Source organism: Misgurnus anguillicaudatus, chromosome 23 (assembly GCF_027580225.2).
Source record: "Misgurnus anguillicaudatus chromosome 23, ASM2758022v2, whole genome shotgun sequence".
Classification (NCBI taxonomy): domain Eukaryota; kingdom Metazoa; phylum Chordata; class Actinopteri; order Cypriniformes; family Cobitidae; genus Misgurnus; species Misgurnus anguillicaudatus.
Window position 1 is genome coordinate 36,479,181 of NC_073359.2, and position 16,147 is coordinate 36,495,327.

General features: G+C 42.4%; 1 protein-coding gene across 1 annotated transcript; it reads right to left on the reverse strand.

The window, feature by feature from the left end:
• Positions 1 to 13,426: 13,426 nt before the first annotated feature.
• On the reverse strand, positions 13,427 to 15,880 carry LOC129415604 (uncharacterized). Its single transcript, XM_073861821.1, has 3 exons — positions 15,867 to 15,880; positions 15,731 to 15,786; positions 13,427 to 14,313 (listed from the first exon to the last, which is right to left on the reverse strand). Exons 1-3 carry the CDS (start codon positions 15,878 to 15,880, stop codon positions 13,427 to 13,429), a joined length of 957 nt encoding a protein of 318 aa, XP_073717922.1.
• Positions 15,881 to 16,147: the final 267 nt, after the last annotated feature.

Sequence of the window (16,147 nt, forward strand, 5' to 3'; positions counted from 1 at the left end):
TCAGTAAAATTGGCCAATAATAAGTTGAAGTTGGGATACAATGTGATGCAATGTAAAGATATTAGTGTCCACGAAAGAACAATGGGACAAAGAAAGAGATTTCAGATGTTCGATTATGATGAAATAAAACAAAATAAATCACATAATTCCTACTTGTCAGCGTTTTGTCAGAATTCGGGGGTAAGCTCTAAATAAAGTCTAATTAAACTTATTTGATGTTCGCTATTAATTATTAGCGTTGAGATGTTATTGTATTATTGCCCCATATCAACTCGTCATTACACCTAAATATGAATACTACTAATAAAATGTCTGGTAATTGACTCTTGTTATTATTTTACACCTGAGATTTGTGTACACGTAACAAGTTACCTTCGTGTACTATACATTAGACAGAAAGTTACACATTCTTAAAGAAAATTAACTATAAGGATGCAGACAACTCTGACAATGGAAAAAAATGAAATAAAATTCTAAATTAGTGCTGTCCACATGTCTGTAAATAGCACATTTTCTAAATGGTTAAAGATAATCATGTTCCATGCAGAAAGACCTAATCTGACATGTTTTCCTATTGTGCTATTTTTATTTTTTACTGATCATACAATAAGTGCAATATAAACCAATTGTTTTAATTGAACATTTCCAACTGTTAAACAGTGTGTAATAATGTTTAATGAATATTTTTTGTAAGTCACTGGATGAAGTCTCTACCAAATGAATAAATGTCAATGCTTATATTACTGTTGTTGCTAGTGCATTTCTCCCTGCCATAGCTAACGCACTGTTATATCCCTTATGCAGAAAGTTACACATTCTTAAAGAAAATTAACTATAAGGATGCAGACAACTCTGACAATGGAAAAAAATGAAATAAAATTCTAAATTAGTGCTGTCCACATGTCTGTAAATAGCACATTTTCTAAATGGTTAAAGATAATCATGTTCCATGCAGAAAGACCTAATCTGACATGTTTTCCTATTGTGCTATTTTTATTTTTTACTGATCATACAATACGTGCAATATAAACCAATTGTTTTAATTGAACATTTCCAACTGTTAAACAGTGTGTAATAATGTTTAATGAATATTTTTTGTAAGTCACTGGATGAAGTCTCTACCAAATGAATAAATGTCAATGCTTATATTACTGTTGTTGCTAGTGCATTTCTCCCTGCCATAGCTAACGCACTGTTATATCCCTTATGATGAACTACAATCTTCTTTAGGGGGAACCATACTGTACTTTCAGCAGTGTAAACAGGACACCTGCAGAAATTATACTGCCCTCAGCTTAACAAACAACACTTTGCTGTTGACAGTTTCGGGTGTGGAGCCTGTGCCTCTGGTTCCAAAAAGGGCAGTTTAATAGAACACAGGTAATGCCAAAATCATACTTACCTACATTAAAGGCTTATTGGTATGAGTTTTATGGGTCTCTGATGTTGCAAACTTCAGTAATGACAAGGCGACTTCTGTCCAATAACGTACTCCCCTGTATTAAAGGCTTCATATAGAATCTAAACACTTGTGGTTTTTTGCAGGTGTTCTACAATACGAGATGTGTCACCAGAATGAGTTTAAAGGGGCTCTGACCTTGCAAACCTCAGATATAAAGGGGGGGTATGATTTCGGCAGGTGTTGCCAAAATCATACCCCCCATTAAATGCTTCAGATTAAATCTAAACACTTGTGCTTTTTTCCAGGTGTTCTACAATATGAGATGGGTCACCAGAATGCGTTTAATTTGCCTCTGATATTGTATACCTCAGATTTAAAAGGGGGGTATGATTTCTGCAGGTGTTGCTAAAAGCATCCCCCCCACGGTTAAATGCTTATGTAATGATACGTATGAGGCGGAAGCAATTGCAGGTGAAATATAAACAATGTTTATTAAATGTAAACAAAGAGAGAGTATTCAGAGTCAATGCGGAAGTAATCCAGTCCGGTGTTGTGGTGGGCAATGGTGACGATGACTACGGTGGAAGTTGATGCTTTGAGTGCGACGTTGGTGGAGTGGTGAGCAGTGGTGAAATCCAGGCTGACACGGAACATCCACACGAAGACGACGACGACAATACACATCCAAACTGAAACACGTAATCCAAAGCACACAAAACAACCAAGCAACACGGGGACTGAGCAAACATAAGAATCTGGCAGGGAACAGAAAGTCAGGTGAGTATATATGGAGATGATGTAATGATGAACAGCTGGAGCGAGACAATCAAACACACAGGTGAATGGGATTGCTCTAACGAGCACATGGCAGGGGTAAGTGAACAACACACACACACAAACATGACACGGAGGAAAACAATGGATTTTCCTACCGTGACAGTACCCCCTCCCCTAGGAACGCCCCTCGACGTTCCCAGCCTGCTTTACCTGTTGATTGTAATCATCAATAAGGCGGTGATCCAGTATGTCCCGAGCAGGAACCCACCTTCTCTCCTCCGGACCGTAACCTTCACAATCCACCAAGTACTGAAATCCGCGTCCCCTCCGTCTGGAGTCCAGTATACGGTTAACCGAATATGTGGTCTCCCCATTAACGATACGAGGCGGAGGGGGAACCGGGGCAGGTGGATTAAGACGGGAAAAAATCACCGGTTTAATATTGGAAACGTGAAAGACGGGATGAACCCTCCTGTACGCAGGAGGAAGGCTAAGACGCACTGTTACTGGATTAATGATTTTGGTAACAGAAAACGGGCCAATAAATTTGGGAGCAAGTTTATTCGAGACGGAACGCATCGGAATGTTCTGGGTTGAAAGCCACACTCTTTGACCAACGACGTAACGGGGAGGCTTCGACCGGTGGCGATCGGCCTTAGCCTTGGTGCGCGACCTCGCCTGGAGCAAGGCTCTGCGAGCCCTGGTCCAGGTGCGGTGACACCTCTGGACTAGTGCGTGTGCGGAGGGAACCGACACCTCGGACTCAGTACTGACAAAATTCGGTGGTTGGTACCCTAAACTACACTTAAATGGAGACATGCCCGTAGATGACACCAGCAGAGAATTGTGTGCGTACTCCACAATTGAGAGTTGCTGACACCAGGACGAAGGATTCTTGGAAACCAGACATCGCAACACCCTTTCGACGTCCTGATTGGCTCGCTCAGTTTGACCTTTGCTCTGGGGATGAAACCCGGACGAAAGGCTAACAGTCGCCCCTAGCAATTTGCAGAACTCTCGCCAAAATTTGGACACAAACTGGGGACCCCTGTCAGAGACCACGTCTGTCGGGAGGCCATGTATACGGAAGACGTGGTCAATGACAGCTACCGCTGTTTCCTTGGCTGATGGTAATTTGGGCAAGGGAATGAAATGAGTCGCCTTCGAGAACCGGTCCACTACGGTCAAAATCACCGTATTACCCTTAGAGGGTGGGAGGGCGGTAATGAAATCTAGCGATATGTGGGACCAGGGTCTCGAAGGGACAGACAGCGGTAAAAGTAACCCATCTGGAGGACGATTGGAAGTCTTACCAATGCCGCAAACCGAACAAGCCAAGACGAAGTCGTGAACGTCACGAGCCGTACCAGGCCACCAAAATCGTTGCTTGACTAGAAACCTAGTTCTACTAACCCCTGGGTGACAAGCAACACTGGAACCATGACCCCACTGGAGGACGTCTGACCGTTACCCTTCCGGCACAAATAAACGGTTCGGTGGGCAGTGAGCCGGGGGCGTTACCCCTTCTAAGGCTGTCAAAACCTTCGATTCGACCTCCCATCTGAGCGCAGAGATAATGATTTTCTCCGGTAAAATGGGCTCAGGAGTAGCAGAACGATCGGAACGCTCAAAAAGACGGGATAAAGTATCGGGTTTGATGTTTTTGGAACCCGGCCGGTAAGAAAGTGTAAAATCGAAACGACCGAAAAACAATGCCCACCGAGCCTGCCTGGAGTTAAGTCTTTTGGCGGTTCTAATGTATTCGAGATTCTTATGGTCCGTCCATACAATGAAAGGTACACCCGACCCTTCAAGCCAGTGACGCCATTCTTCCAGTGCTAGCTTGACTGCCAACAACTCTCGATTGCCAATGTCATAGTTAACTTCCGCAGGAGATAAACGATGAGAATAAGACGCGCAGGGATGCACCTTTCCGTCTGAGGATGCGCGCTGGGACAACACTGCTCCTACCCCCACCTCTGACGCGTCGACCTCCACTATGAATTGACGTGAACGATCAGGGGTTACAAGAATGGGAGCTGAAACAAAGCAGCTTTTCAGTTTGGCAAACGCAGCCTCAGCTGCGTCTGACCACCTGAACGTCAAACCAGGGGAGGTCAAAGCGGTCAGAGGCGCGGCTAGTTGGCTGAAATTGCGAATGAAACGCTGGTAAAAATTGGCGAACCCCAGAAATCTCTGCAGGGCCTTGCGAGACTCTGGGGATGGCCAATCTACCACAGCCTTAACTTTCTCAGGATCCATGCGAACACCCTCAGTCGAAATGATGTGTCCTAAAAAAGAAACAGACTGTGCATGAAAAACGCATTTTTCCGCCTTGACAAAAAGCCCATTCTTTAGCAACCGCAGAAGCACTCGTCGTACGTGTTGCAAATGTTCCTGGAGAGACGAAGAAAAAATCAATATGTCATCCAGGTAAACATATATGAACTGATCTACCATGTCTCGCAATACGTCATTAACGAGTGCTTGGAAGACTGCCGGCGAGTTCGTGAGACCGAAAAGCATCACGCAATACTCAAAATGGCCTCTAGGGGTGTTAAATGCAGTCTTCCATTCATCCCCCTTCCTGATGCGAACCAAATGATATGCATTACGTAAGTCCAATTTAGTGAAGACGGACGAATGAACCCCGTTGCCAGAGAATCAGAAATATATTTCTCCATGGCCTCCATCTCCGGAACGGACAGAGAGTATAACTTGCCCTTAGGCGGAAACGTACCTGGCAATAAATCTATCGCACAGTCATAGGGACGATGAGGAGGAAGAGAATCAGTCCGCAACTTACTGAACACCTCCTTCAGGTCGTGGTACTCCGCGGGCACGTTAGACAAATCCACTGCTTTCCCCTGAAACACAGACTCAGACACAGAAACACAAGCAGAGACAAGACAAGACTTATGACACTCCTTGCTCCAGCTGGTAACAGAACCCAGTTTCCAGTCAATTCTTGGATTATGGAAGTGAAGCCAAGGGTGTCCAAGAACTATGGGGGAGAGAGCAGTGTCAGTAATAAAGAATGAAATAGTCTCAGTGTGGTTACCAGAGGTGATGAGTGTGATGGGTGCTGTGGTGTACTTGATAGTGGGTAACTGATGTCCATTGAGGGCGAAGGGCGCAATCTGGTGGGTAAGTGGAATGAAAGGTAACTTAAGCTTACGTGCAAGTGAGCTGTCGATGAAGTTGCCCTCCGCCCCCGAATCCAGAAGTGCGTACCTTGAGTGTGACATAGTGGACCACCGTCTCACCGGAAGGAGAGTGGATGTTGTAGAGGTCTTCTGTGCGGAGATCCCACCCGATAGTAGCCTCTGTCTTACTATCGGGCTTGGTCTTTTACCGGGCACCTCTGACATTGGTGACCCGGCTCGCCACAGTACATACAGAGTCCCAGGGATCTCCGCCGCTTCCTCTCCTCCCGGGGTAACCGAGCTCGACCCACCTGCATGGGGTTCTGGATCTGAGAGACCACCGGCGGAAACTTCGTTGGACGGATCCGTAGACTCCACTTGACGTAGGGACGTGCCTTGAGTCTTCCTCTTGGCAGCGGTGGAAAGGCGTGCGTCAACCCGGATCGCCAAATCCACCAACCCGTTCAGAGATTTCGGTAACTCCGCCGTAATGATCTCTCGCTGGATCCGATCCGCCAACCCATGCAGGAAATGATCCCACTGAGCTCATTCCACCTGCACTCCGTCGCCAGGGTGCGGAACTCGATGGCATAGTCCGAGACCGACCGCTCCCCCTGCTGAAGATCCGTGAGGAGACGGGCGGCCTCCCTCCCGGCGACGGAGCGATCGAAAACCCTCCTCATCTCTTCAGCAAGCGAGGCGAACGAGGAACAGCAGCTGTCCTTGTTTTCCCATACCGCCGTCCCCCAGAGGGCAGCCTTGCCTGTCAGTAAGGAGAGTGTGAACGCCACCTTCGTCTCTTCAAGAAGGAATGACCGGGGCTGTTGGGCGAAATGTAAGGAACAATGAGAGAGAAAAGTAAGGCAATAGTTGGGCTCACCAGAGTACTTTTCCGGGATAGGAAGTCTCGGTTCCGGGGTGAAGCTACCCCCTGGAGGTGAAGATGGTGCGGGCGGCATGGGTGGCGCAGTGGGAGGCGTGATGTCCGGAGATCGCTGAGAGAGCTCGGAAACCTTCCCCACCATTGCCTGGACGGCCTTCGGCATATCTTCGATGACTTTATCCTGATGATCCATACGAGCCAGAGATCGCTGGAGAAACTCTTCCAACGCGGAAATAGGTTGACCTCCTGCTGCTTCCATGTTGGCCAGATTCTTCTGTGATGATACGTATGAGGCGGAAGCAATTGCAGGTGAAATATAAACAATGTTTATTAAATGTAAACAAAGAGAGAGTATTCAGAGTCAATGCGGAAGTAATCCAGTCCGGTGTTGTGGTGGGCAATGGTGACGATGACTACGGTGGAAGTTGATGCTTTGAGTGCGACGTTGGTGGAGTGGTGAGCAGTGGTGAAATCCAGGCTGACACGGAACATCCACACGAAGACGACGACGACAATACACATCCAAACTGAAACACGTAATCCAAAGCACACAAAACAACCAAGCAACACGGGGACTGAGCAAACATAAGAATCTGGCAGGGAACAGAAAGTCAGGTGAGTATATATGGAGATGATGTAATGATGAACAGCTGGAGCGAGACAATCAAACACACAGGTGAATGGGATTGCTCTAACGAGCACATGGCAGGGGTAAGTGAACAACACACACACACAAACATGACATGGAGGAAAACAATGGATTTTCCTACCGTGACAGCTTATTACTAAAGATTTATGCTTGTGCTTTTTTGTAGGTGTTCTAGTGTGGGAGATGTGTCACCAGAATGAGTTTTATTGGTCTCTGACCTTGCAAACCTCAGATTTAAAGGGGGGGTCTGATTTCGGCAGGTGTTGCCAAAATCATACTCCCCAAGGTTTAATGCTTATATGCTTGTGCTTTTTGTAGCTGATCTAGTCTAGGAGATGTGTCACCAGAATACATTTTATGGGTCTCTGACCTTGAAACCTCAGATTTAAAGGGGGGTATGATTTCGGCAGGTGCTGCCAAAAGCATACCCCCCTGCATTAGATGCTTAGATTTAAGGGGGGGTATGATTTTGGCAACACCTGCCAAGGTTAAACCCCAAGGTTAAATGCTTCCTATTGAATATAAACACTTGTGCTTTTTTGCATGTGTTCTACAGTGTGAGATGTGTCACTAGAATGAGTTTAATGGTTCTCTGACCTTGCAAACCTCAGATTTAAAGGGGGGGGCATGATTCGGCAGGTGCTGCCAAAATCATACTCCCCTGCATCAAAGCCATGGTCTACGATTTCAAAGATTGTTCATTATTGTTTGTTTAGATGCTGGTTATGGTTCTACAGTAAAATATTAACAATATGAAGAGAAAAAAGAATGAAAAAAATCCATACACTCTATTGGGTGTACAGTGGCAGAGAAGTTGACCAATGTAAGCTGTCCGGCCAGACAGCTTACATTGGTCAACTGCTCTCATTCAATCCCCGCTCCACTTGAAACTCCACCTTGCGCTCGCATCTCCACCCCATTGCACCCCACCCCCCTCCTGCGACATGAAATTTCTGACAGTTTATGGTAGCTAGCAAAGTAACAACAGCTCACAAATGGAGAAAAAACAAACTGACAGCAGCAAGCGGCCCCTGCTTGTCCCTACAGTCAAGGTTGGAAGAAAGAGAAAGTCTGTAGAGGAAACCTATATAAAAAATGTGCCGGACTCAAAGTCGAATTAATATAGGGTCCGCCATTGACCGTTGGAATGTTAGCCATTTAGCATTGCCAATCACGGGTCAAAGTAATTATATTTCTTGAAGTGCCTGAACATTTCAATAGGCCTAGGGGGTTTCTGTTCGAGCCGATTGGAATTTGAACAAGATGCGCTGTGTGCTGCTATAACAATTACTCAAAACCTTAGCAATACTAACTAATAATTATTGTGCAATTAATGTGTGCTATGTGGCACTTTTGACCAGGGTAAACAAGGCTCAGGAGGGCCAAACGTTGTTGTGAAAGTAATCCGACATAGCACATGGTAAATCTCTCTTCCGATGTTTACTACCGGTGATCACAGCTTGACTGAGTGACGTTGTTTAAGTCGTTTCCCGGTGGTAGGGATCAGGTAGCACAGATGGGAGGGGTGTGTGTGTGCAGGGGCGGAATGAGTTTTTAAAACTTCCCAACCGTCTCAGGCTGTCTCGACCAATTTTCAACATCGTAGACTAGGCATAAAAAAAGTTTGGTTCTGGTTGGTTGTCAGTTTAGGTCATGGGTCGGTAGGGAATTTATTTTATTTTTTCCAGTGGCAGCAAGGGATAGGTAGGAAATTGTTAAATATTTAAATTGAAAAGCGGATATATTTGAGGTGACTTTGGCTATATTGCGTGTTTGTCTCACGCAGCGCAGAGCCAAGTCTCCAAGGATTATCTCTTTTTAATGGAGTGTGTGTGTGTGTGTGTGTGTGTTAGTGGCACCCCCAAGATTGTTTTCATGGGAGGGGGGGCACAAAGGGGCCAGAACAAATCTTAGGGTGGCACAATTAAAAAATTTATTATGCCTGAATGTAATGGTCAACAGTTTTCCTTTTGCTTTTAATACTACTTGGAGTATAGTTATTCTTATTTACTACTAGTATATGATTTACTGGAGACAAATAAAAATTATTTAAAGATCAGATGGTGGAATAGTATTCATCTATCAAAGATGAGTATCGATCAATCAACATTTGATTTGTGTAATTAAAATACATTATTTTATTAAACTATACAATGAGATATATTCAGTGTTATCCAGTTAACATACTGTTATTAGACGAGTGACATACATACTTTAGTCCTGAACACTTTTCTTAACTCTAATACAATTTTTGAAACTTTTCAGTCTGGTTTTAAACCTCTGCACAGCACGGAATCTGCTTTATTAAAAGTGTCTAATGATATTCTGTTAGCGACTGATACTGGTGACCCTGTGATCCTAATACTGTTAGACTTAACCTCGGCTTTCGATACAGTTGATCATAAAACTCGCTTATCCCGACTAGAATTTAATGTGGGCATTCAGGGAACTGTCCTTAGCTGGTTTAGGTCCTATTTAACAAATAGAAGTTTTTCCGTTAAACTTAGTAATTTTTCTTCCTCGCCAATCCAACTCTCCTGTGGAGTGCCGCAGGGATCTATTCTAGCTCCTATTCTCTTTTCTCTATATTTACTTCCTCTCGGCTCCATTTTCAGAAAACATGGTGTATCATTTCACTGTTATGCAGATGATACTCAAATTTATTTTCCTCTGAAACGCAACAAAGACTCTGCTGTTAATTCTCTTTATGCATGCCTAGAGGAAGTAAAAATTTGGTTCTCTCAAAAATTCCTATTTTTGAATGAATCCAAAACCGAGGTTATTGTCTTTGGTCCCCATGATAATTTTAATTGCAGTAGCATTGATCTGGACTATCTTCCTCCAATTTCTTCTTGCGTCAAGAACTTAGGTGTTCTCTGGGACCACAACCTCAAATTTGGTAAACAAATAAATGCGCTGATTAGCTCCTGTTTTTTCCAGCTACGTCTTCTCTCTAAGGTCAGATCCTCTCTCTCTGAGAAAACCTTGGAGATCGCTGTCCATGCGCTCATTACAACCAGGTTGGATTATTGCAACTCCCTCTACTATGGCATATCCAAACATTCTATTGCTCGTCTTCAATTAGTACAGAATGCTGCTGCAAAGTTCCTCAAAAGAAAACATAAGTTTGATCATGTTTCACCGATCCTAAAATCATTGCATTGGTTACCGGTGCATTTTAGAATTGAGTTTAAAATTCTTGTATTTGTTTTTAAATCCATTCACAATCTGGCACCGACGTATTTGTCCGACCTTCTCCGTCCTCATAATCCCTCACGAAACCTGAGGTCTGGTGATCAGGGCCTTCTGTTTGCCCCTAGGGCACGGTTAAAGAAAAGAGGAGATAGATCTTTTGCGGTTGCTTGGCCTAGGCTGTGGAACAGTCTTCCCATTTACATTAGAACAGCTCAATCTTTAAATGTTTTTAAATCCTCTCTTAAAACATATTTTTTCTCTTTAGCTTTTAACTCAATGTGATTGCTTGCTATGGAATTGCTTTTTATTTCTGTTTTTCTTTTATTGTCTATATTGTTCAGCACTTTGGTCAGCCCTGGTTGCTGTGTTTAAACGTGCTATATAAATAAACACAAACTTGAACACGTTTCTAGTCTTCTATTAAGTTTTCTCGACGTGGGCACCATTCTTACCTCTCTCTCTCTTTCTCTCTCTCTCTCTCTCTCAATTCAATTAAATTCACAATTGCTTTATTGGTATGACTGTAAATTATACAATATTGCCAAATCATGTACATGTATATAAAACAATAAAATAAAAACATCTGTATAATAAGAAGAAAATATGATCAAATCAACATAATTTTAAATTAACAGCATAACACATTAGAACATGTCTGAAAATTTGCCATCACAATGTTTTAATATTTACACACTCATACTGAAGGTCATTGTGGTGGACAGTAGGGAAACACACTGAGGTCCGACACACACACACACACACACATTATACACACATTTACCTGCTGTCCCTCAGGCTGTGGCACATCCACACTTTCTCTCTTTCTTTCTCTCTCTCTCACACACACCTCTACAATGTCAAATGATCCTGCGTGCGCGTTCTTGAAGTTCTGAGTTTTTGCTTGAGCTGCATATTTTCAACTTGTGCGAAGACGCGTTTAAAGGGAAAAGCATGTGTTTTCGCGGCAATTGCACCGCCCAATTCGCTTCATTTGTGAGGATGCGTCTGATTGCGTCTTTGCATTGACTTTGTATGTAATCTACTCGCGCAAATCGTTGAACTTGCATTTGGTAAGTATGCCCCATAATGAATGGAAACACATCATTCCCTTGGCGTCAGTGTGTGTGTGTGTGTGAGAGAGAGAGAGAGAGCGAGCGAGAGAGAGAGCAGAAAAAGTAAATGCAGCTGAACGAATACACTGCGTGTTTTAAAGTAAAAAAAAATAAAATAACAAAAAGCAATAGGTGGAGGCCGGTGTTGAATCTGTCTAACTAGAATTAGTCTAACTTATGTGTGGGAAACACTGTATGATATGAAAAATATCTTACGTGAGCCTGTGGCTAAAGTATAAAAGTGGAACTCTTTACAAAATGTCATAATACCATAAATTCAAATTTTATAATTCACTTACTGTCAGCAAAAATTAGCCTTGGTTTGTGCTCTCTGGAAGAGAAACGCCCATTTGCATGTCGTTGTTCAGCTCGTCTTTTTTGGTCTGTACAACTTTCGCCGGCGGCAAAAGATTACGTTTCTGTGCACGAAACAGCATCTCGAATGCACACCAAAAGTTACCAGTGCCGATGTGTGAACGATTGTGTTAACGACAGTCTAGCTGCCTTGTTTGTTAGCATTGCTGGAGGACGATGCGTTATGTGCTTTACAAAAACGGTGCTGTACTAAAAGGTAAATTATAGTTCGCCTCAAAGTTTTTTATTTGTGTATTTATTTAATGTGTATTATTTCTTCCCCAAGCTCATAAAATAAATTTGTGTTGCACGTAAATTGACAGGGTAGGTCGGAAACCGAAACCAAACTATTTTTTTTTGCGCTCTACAGCTTTAAATGCTTCAGATTAAATCTAAACACTTGGGCTTTTTTCCCAGCTGTTCTACAATGTGAGATGTGTCACCAGAATACATTTCATGGGTCTCTGGCCTTGTAAACCTCAGATTTAACAGGAGTATGATTTCGGCAGCTGTTGCCAAAATCATACTCCCCTACTTTAAATGCTTATTACTTAAGAAATATGCTTGTGCTCTTTTCCGGGTGTTCTAGTTTAGGAGATGTGTCACCAGAATGTGTTTTATTTGCCTCTGATCTTGTATACCTCAGATTTAAAGGGGGGTATGATTTCGGCAGGTGCTTATGTTATGTTATGATGTATTGGTTTATGTCAAGTTGCAATAACAAAGACATCCCAAACAATGTCATCTTTGCATAAAAAATGTTATAATTGAACAAACGAAATTAAATAACAGTTGTCATAAATGTGCATAAAATCTCCTTCATGGTCATGGCATGTTTCATGTCATGATTATGAAGGTTTTTTTTTTTTTTTTTATTGCATATGAACATGTATATATACATACATATATAACAACAAGAGAGTTATAACAATGCATTGTACATAAATGTTGTCAATGTACATATGTAAATGATTAATGTAATCCAAAATAAAACAATAACAAAGTTAGCCAGAGAAAACAAACAACCCCCCCCCCCCCATAAGTGGTGCATATTACTTGTCTACATCAAATTTGCAGATAATATTAGAAGCCCTTAAAGCTTTTTTATTTTTACATTTGTTTACAACATTACAATATTGCTTTAATTCGTTGATAAAATGGAAAAAATTGGGTTTACCACCAGACCATTTCATTTTGTGTACATGAAACTTCTCCATTAAGATTAGTAATTGAATAACATATGCTTTGTCCTTTTCTATTTCACAGTCATTAAAATAAATCATTATATCCGGCCCATCATGATTATGAAGGTGTCATGTCTTCAAATAAAGTGTTAGCACTATTTTTAACTTCATGTCTTTCATGCTTCATAGTTTCATCTATCAGTACCATTTAGAAACAGTGTGTGTCCACTGTAATTCCTAAACTGGGAGCCTAGGATAATACATAGGGTATGTAAAAGAGTACGTCAAGCAGTCACCATATTCTAAAAGACTAATAAATCTCAATGTACTAAATGTGTGATGTGGCAGCAAACACTACTGCTTTTTTCCTATAAAATTACCTTAAATTACTGTGATATAGCAACAAACCCTGACATGAATGTAATGTGCACTACTATTATTATCATAACCATTACACTTATCTTAAAATTGCATACAGAGTTGGTGCATCTGAAACTATAATTTCACCTCACTTTCAATATGACGTGTGGGTGCAGCCCAATGAATATCTGAGTGAAACAATTTGAATGGGCCTATTATTAAGAGCAGCACATATAAACCTTCTCTTCCCCAGGCATCTTTGACACCTGTAAAATGTCAAAAATAAGCAGAAAAAATACAAAGTGTTGTCAAGACATCAATATACAATACGCAGAAGAGACCACATAGACTGGTGGTAAATAAGCTATTGAGGAGCAGGTTGGAGACAGCAGTGGTGGTGGAGATGACTGTGAAGGCCCTGTGGTGCCGGTGAGGGCACTGGTGGTGGAGAGGCTGGTGAGGGCAATTGTGGTGAATATGTCGGTGAGGGCACTGGTGGCGGAGAGGCCAGTGAGGGCACTGGTGGGGGAGATGCTGTTGAGGGCACTGGTGGCGGAGAAGCCGGTGAGGGCACGGGTGGCAGAGAGGCCGATGAGGGCACTGGTGGCGAAGAGGCCGGTGAGGGCACTGGTGGCGGAGAGGCCGGTGAGGGCACTGGTGTGAAGATGCCGTTAGGCACTGGTGGCGGATGGGCCTGTGAGGACACTGGTGGTGAAAATGCCGGTGAGGGCACTGGTGGTGAAGATTCCAATGAAGGCACTGGTGGCAGAGAGGCCAGTGAGGGCACTGGTGGTAAAGATTCCGATAAGGGCACCTGTGGTGAAGATGCAGGTGAAGGCACTGGTGGCAGAGAGGCAGGTGAGGGCACTGGTGGTGAAGATTCCGATGAGAGCAGTGGTGGCTGAGAGGCCGGTGAGGGCCCTGGTGGCGGCGATGCCGCTGAGGGACCTGGTGGCGGAGATGCCAGTGAGGGCACTCGTGGCGGACATACCAGTGAAGATACCGGTAAGGGCACTAGTGGTGGAGATGCCAGTGAGGGCTCTAGTGGTGGAGATGCTGTTGAGGTGGGGGCTGAAGAGGCCACAGTAACTGAATTTGATGGGTTCAGTTTGTGTGGGATGCGTGGTACTTCCTCAATATGTAACCTCAAATGGTCAACATTTATTTTCTGGAATTTTACACCCCTACCATCTTCTAGGTCGGCACTTTTGCCATCCAGAAAGGTTACTGTGTAGGGGCCAAGAAAGTTTGCTGCAGTTTGCCACCCTTCCGTTGTTGGCTTCTTTTATTTTCCCTTCACACTCTGTCCCCCACTTTAAACTTATTCCATGTTGTTTGGTATTTCGCCTTACCCTTTCTTGAGAGGCTCTGGTATTTACATGAGCCTTTTTTAATATCTCATTTAAGGCAATCGCAGACTCTGTCAACTCCTCAATTGAAATGGTGCCCTCCACACTTGTGTCAATCTGAAAAAAGTACAGAACAATAATTTTAAAAAGTGTTACCTATTTATTATTAATGATAATCTTGGAAAAATTTAACATTCTGCAATTACCCGATAGTTTTCCGGTATTTCAGAAGGGTAACGGGCCTCTCTTTCAAACATGAAAAAATACCGTGAAAACTTTGTTGTTATCTGCCGCTTTGTGTGAAGCCCAAACATAACGGCATCAAGGTGCCAATCCCATTCATTGGGCTTGTCTTGGACAAAGGGATCTGGCAGAACAATATTATTTTCAGTTTCAAATTAATTACAAAAGAGACTTTACGTTTATGTATCTGGTAGATATAAAAAAATAGTGTATTCACTATCATCATGGTGTACTTGTGTTGCGTCTGATAAAGCTGTATATGTAGAAATACTTAATATGGCTTATGCAAGAAACAACCAGGGAATTATCATCTAGTTTTTTTGTAAAGTTGCGGACAGCGTGAAGAAAATTAGAATTTAATTTAGTTTATACCTTTTGTATTATGGCATTCATTTTTTTCTACAAGTCCATTGGTCTGTGGATGGTAGGGTGCGCACAATGACCTTTTAATGTTCAGGACTTTGCAGATATGACTGTTTAGCTACAATAAAAACAAACTTCTTAGGTTTATCAGGTAAAAAATATAATGTGTGAAAAGTTGGCATTTTTTGTGTAAACTTACTGTGTTAACAAAACTCTTTTCCCTGGTCTGTGAGGACTCTCTTAGGTGCCTCAAATTGATGAACAAATTTTAAGAGGCAATCAGCAACCTCCCTGGCAGCCTTTGATTTGAGAGGATAAGCCTGGGGCCACTTAGTCATATAGTCAATAATGACACAAATGTACTGGTTGCCACTGTCTGTCAGGGCTAATTTGCCTACCAGATCCAGCCACACAAGCTCAAGAGATCAACCTAGAGAAAGAAAATAATTTACTGCAATATAGAAAAGTATAATTCAATTCTTTTAGGGAATGAACAAACGGATATTATTTAGAACTTAATTGCTATTTTTTACCTGGTTGCCTTAAAACGTAGAGTCCATTTAAAATTTTACACAACTTTTTTGGGTCAACTAATATTTTTAGTATAATGAACTCAATTTTAAGGCAACTAGATACTATAAGTTGAACCAACAAATGTTTTGACCCTGTAATTTCATTTTTTTTAAATAATAATTTGTGATGGAGAAGCATACCACCCTCTTTTGGCTTCTTCACTGATGATCTGTTGGCATGGTCCACATTGTGCCACCTGTGATCAAAACAGTATAATGGTGGAAATTAATGGCATTTCATCATATTGCAAGGTATTAATTATGTACATGCTATTACCCAGGTGTCAACATCTTGTCACATGCCAGGCCATTAAAATCTTATAGATATTGCATCTCGTGTTTTTTGTCCAGTGTGAGCTCCAAGGCTATTTGCATGAAACTCCTCAACAATATTGTTTGCCTGTTCTGCACCACACACAACTTTAGCTTTAATCTGATGTTTTGTTCCTTGGTGGCGAAGGTAATACAATTCACCATTTATGAAAAGAAAAAAAAGACAAAGTGTCAAATACAATAAAAACAAAGTGTATTATACGTCTGTCTGTCTGTGTGTGTCTC

Coding starts and splice junctions, on each gene's coding strand:
- LOC129415604 (XM_073861821.1), bottom strand. Junction 14,314..15,730: donor GAAGAAGCCAAAAGAGGGTG/GTATGCTTCTCC, acceptor GGCAAACTGCAG/CAAACTTTCTTGGCCCCTAC.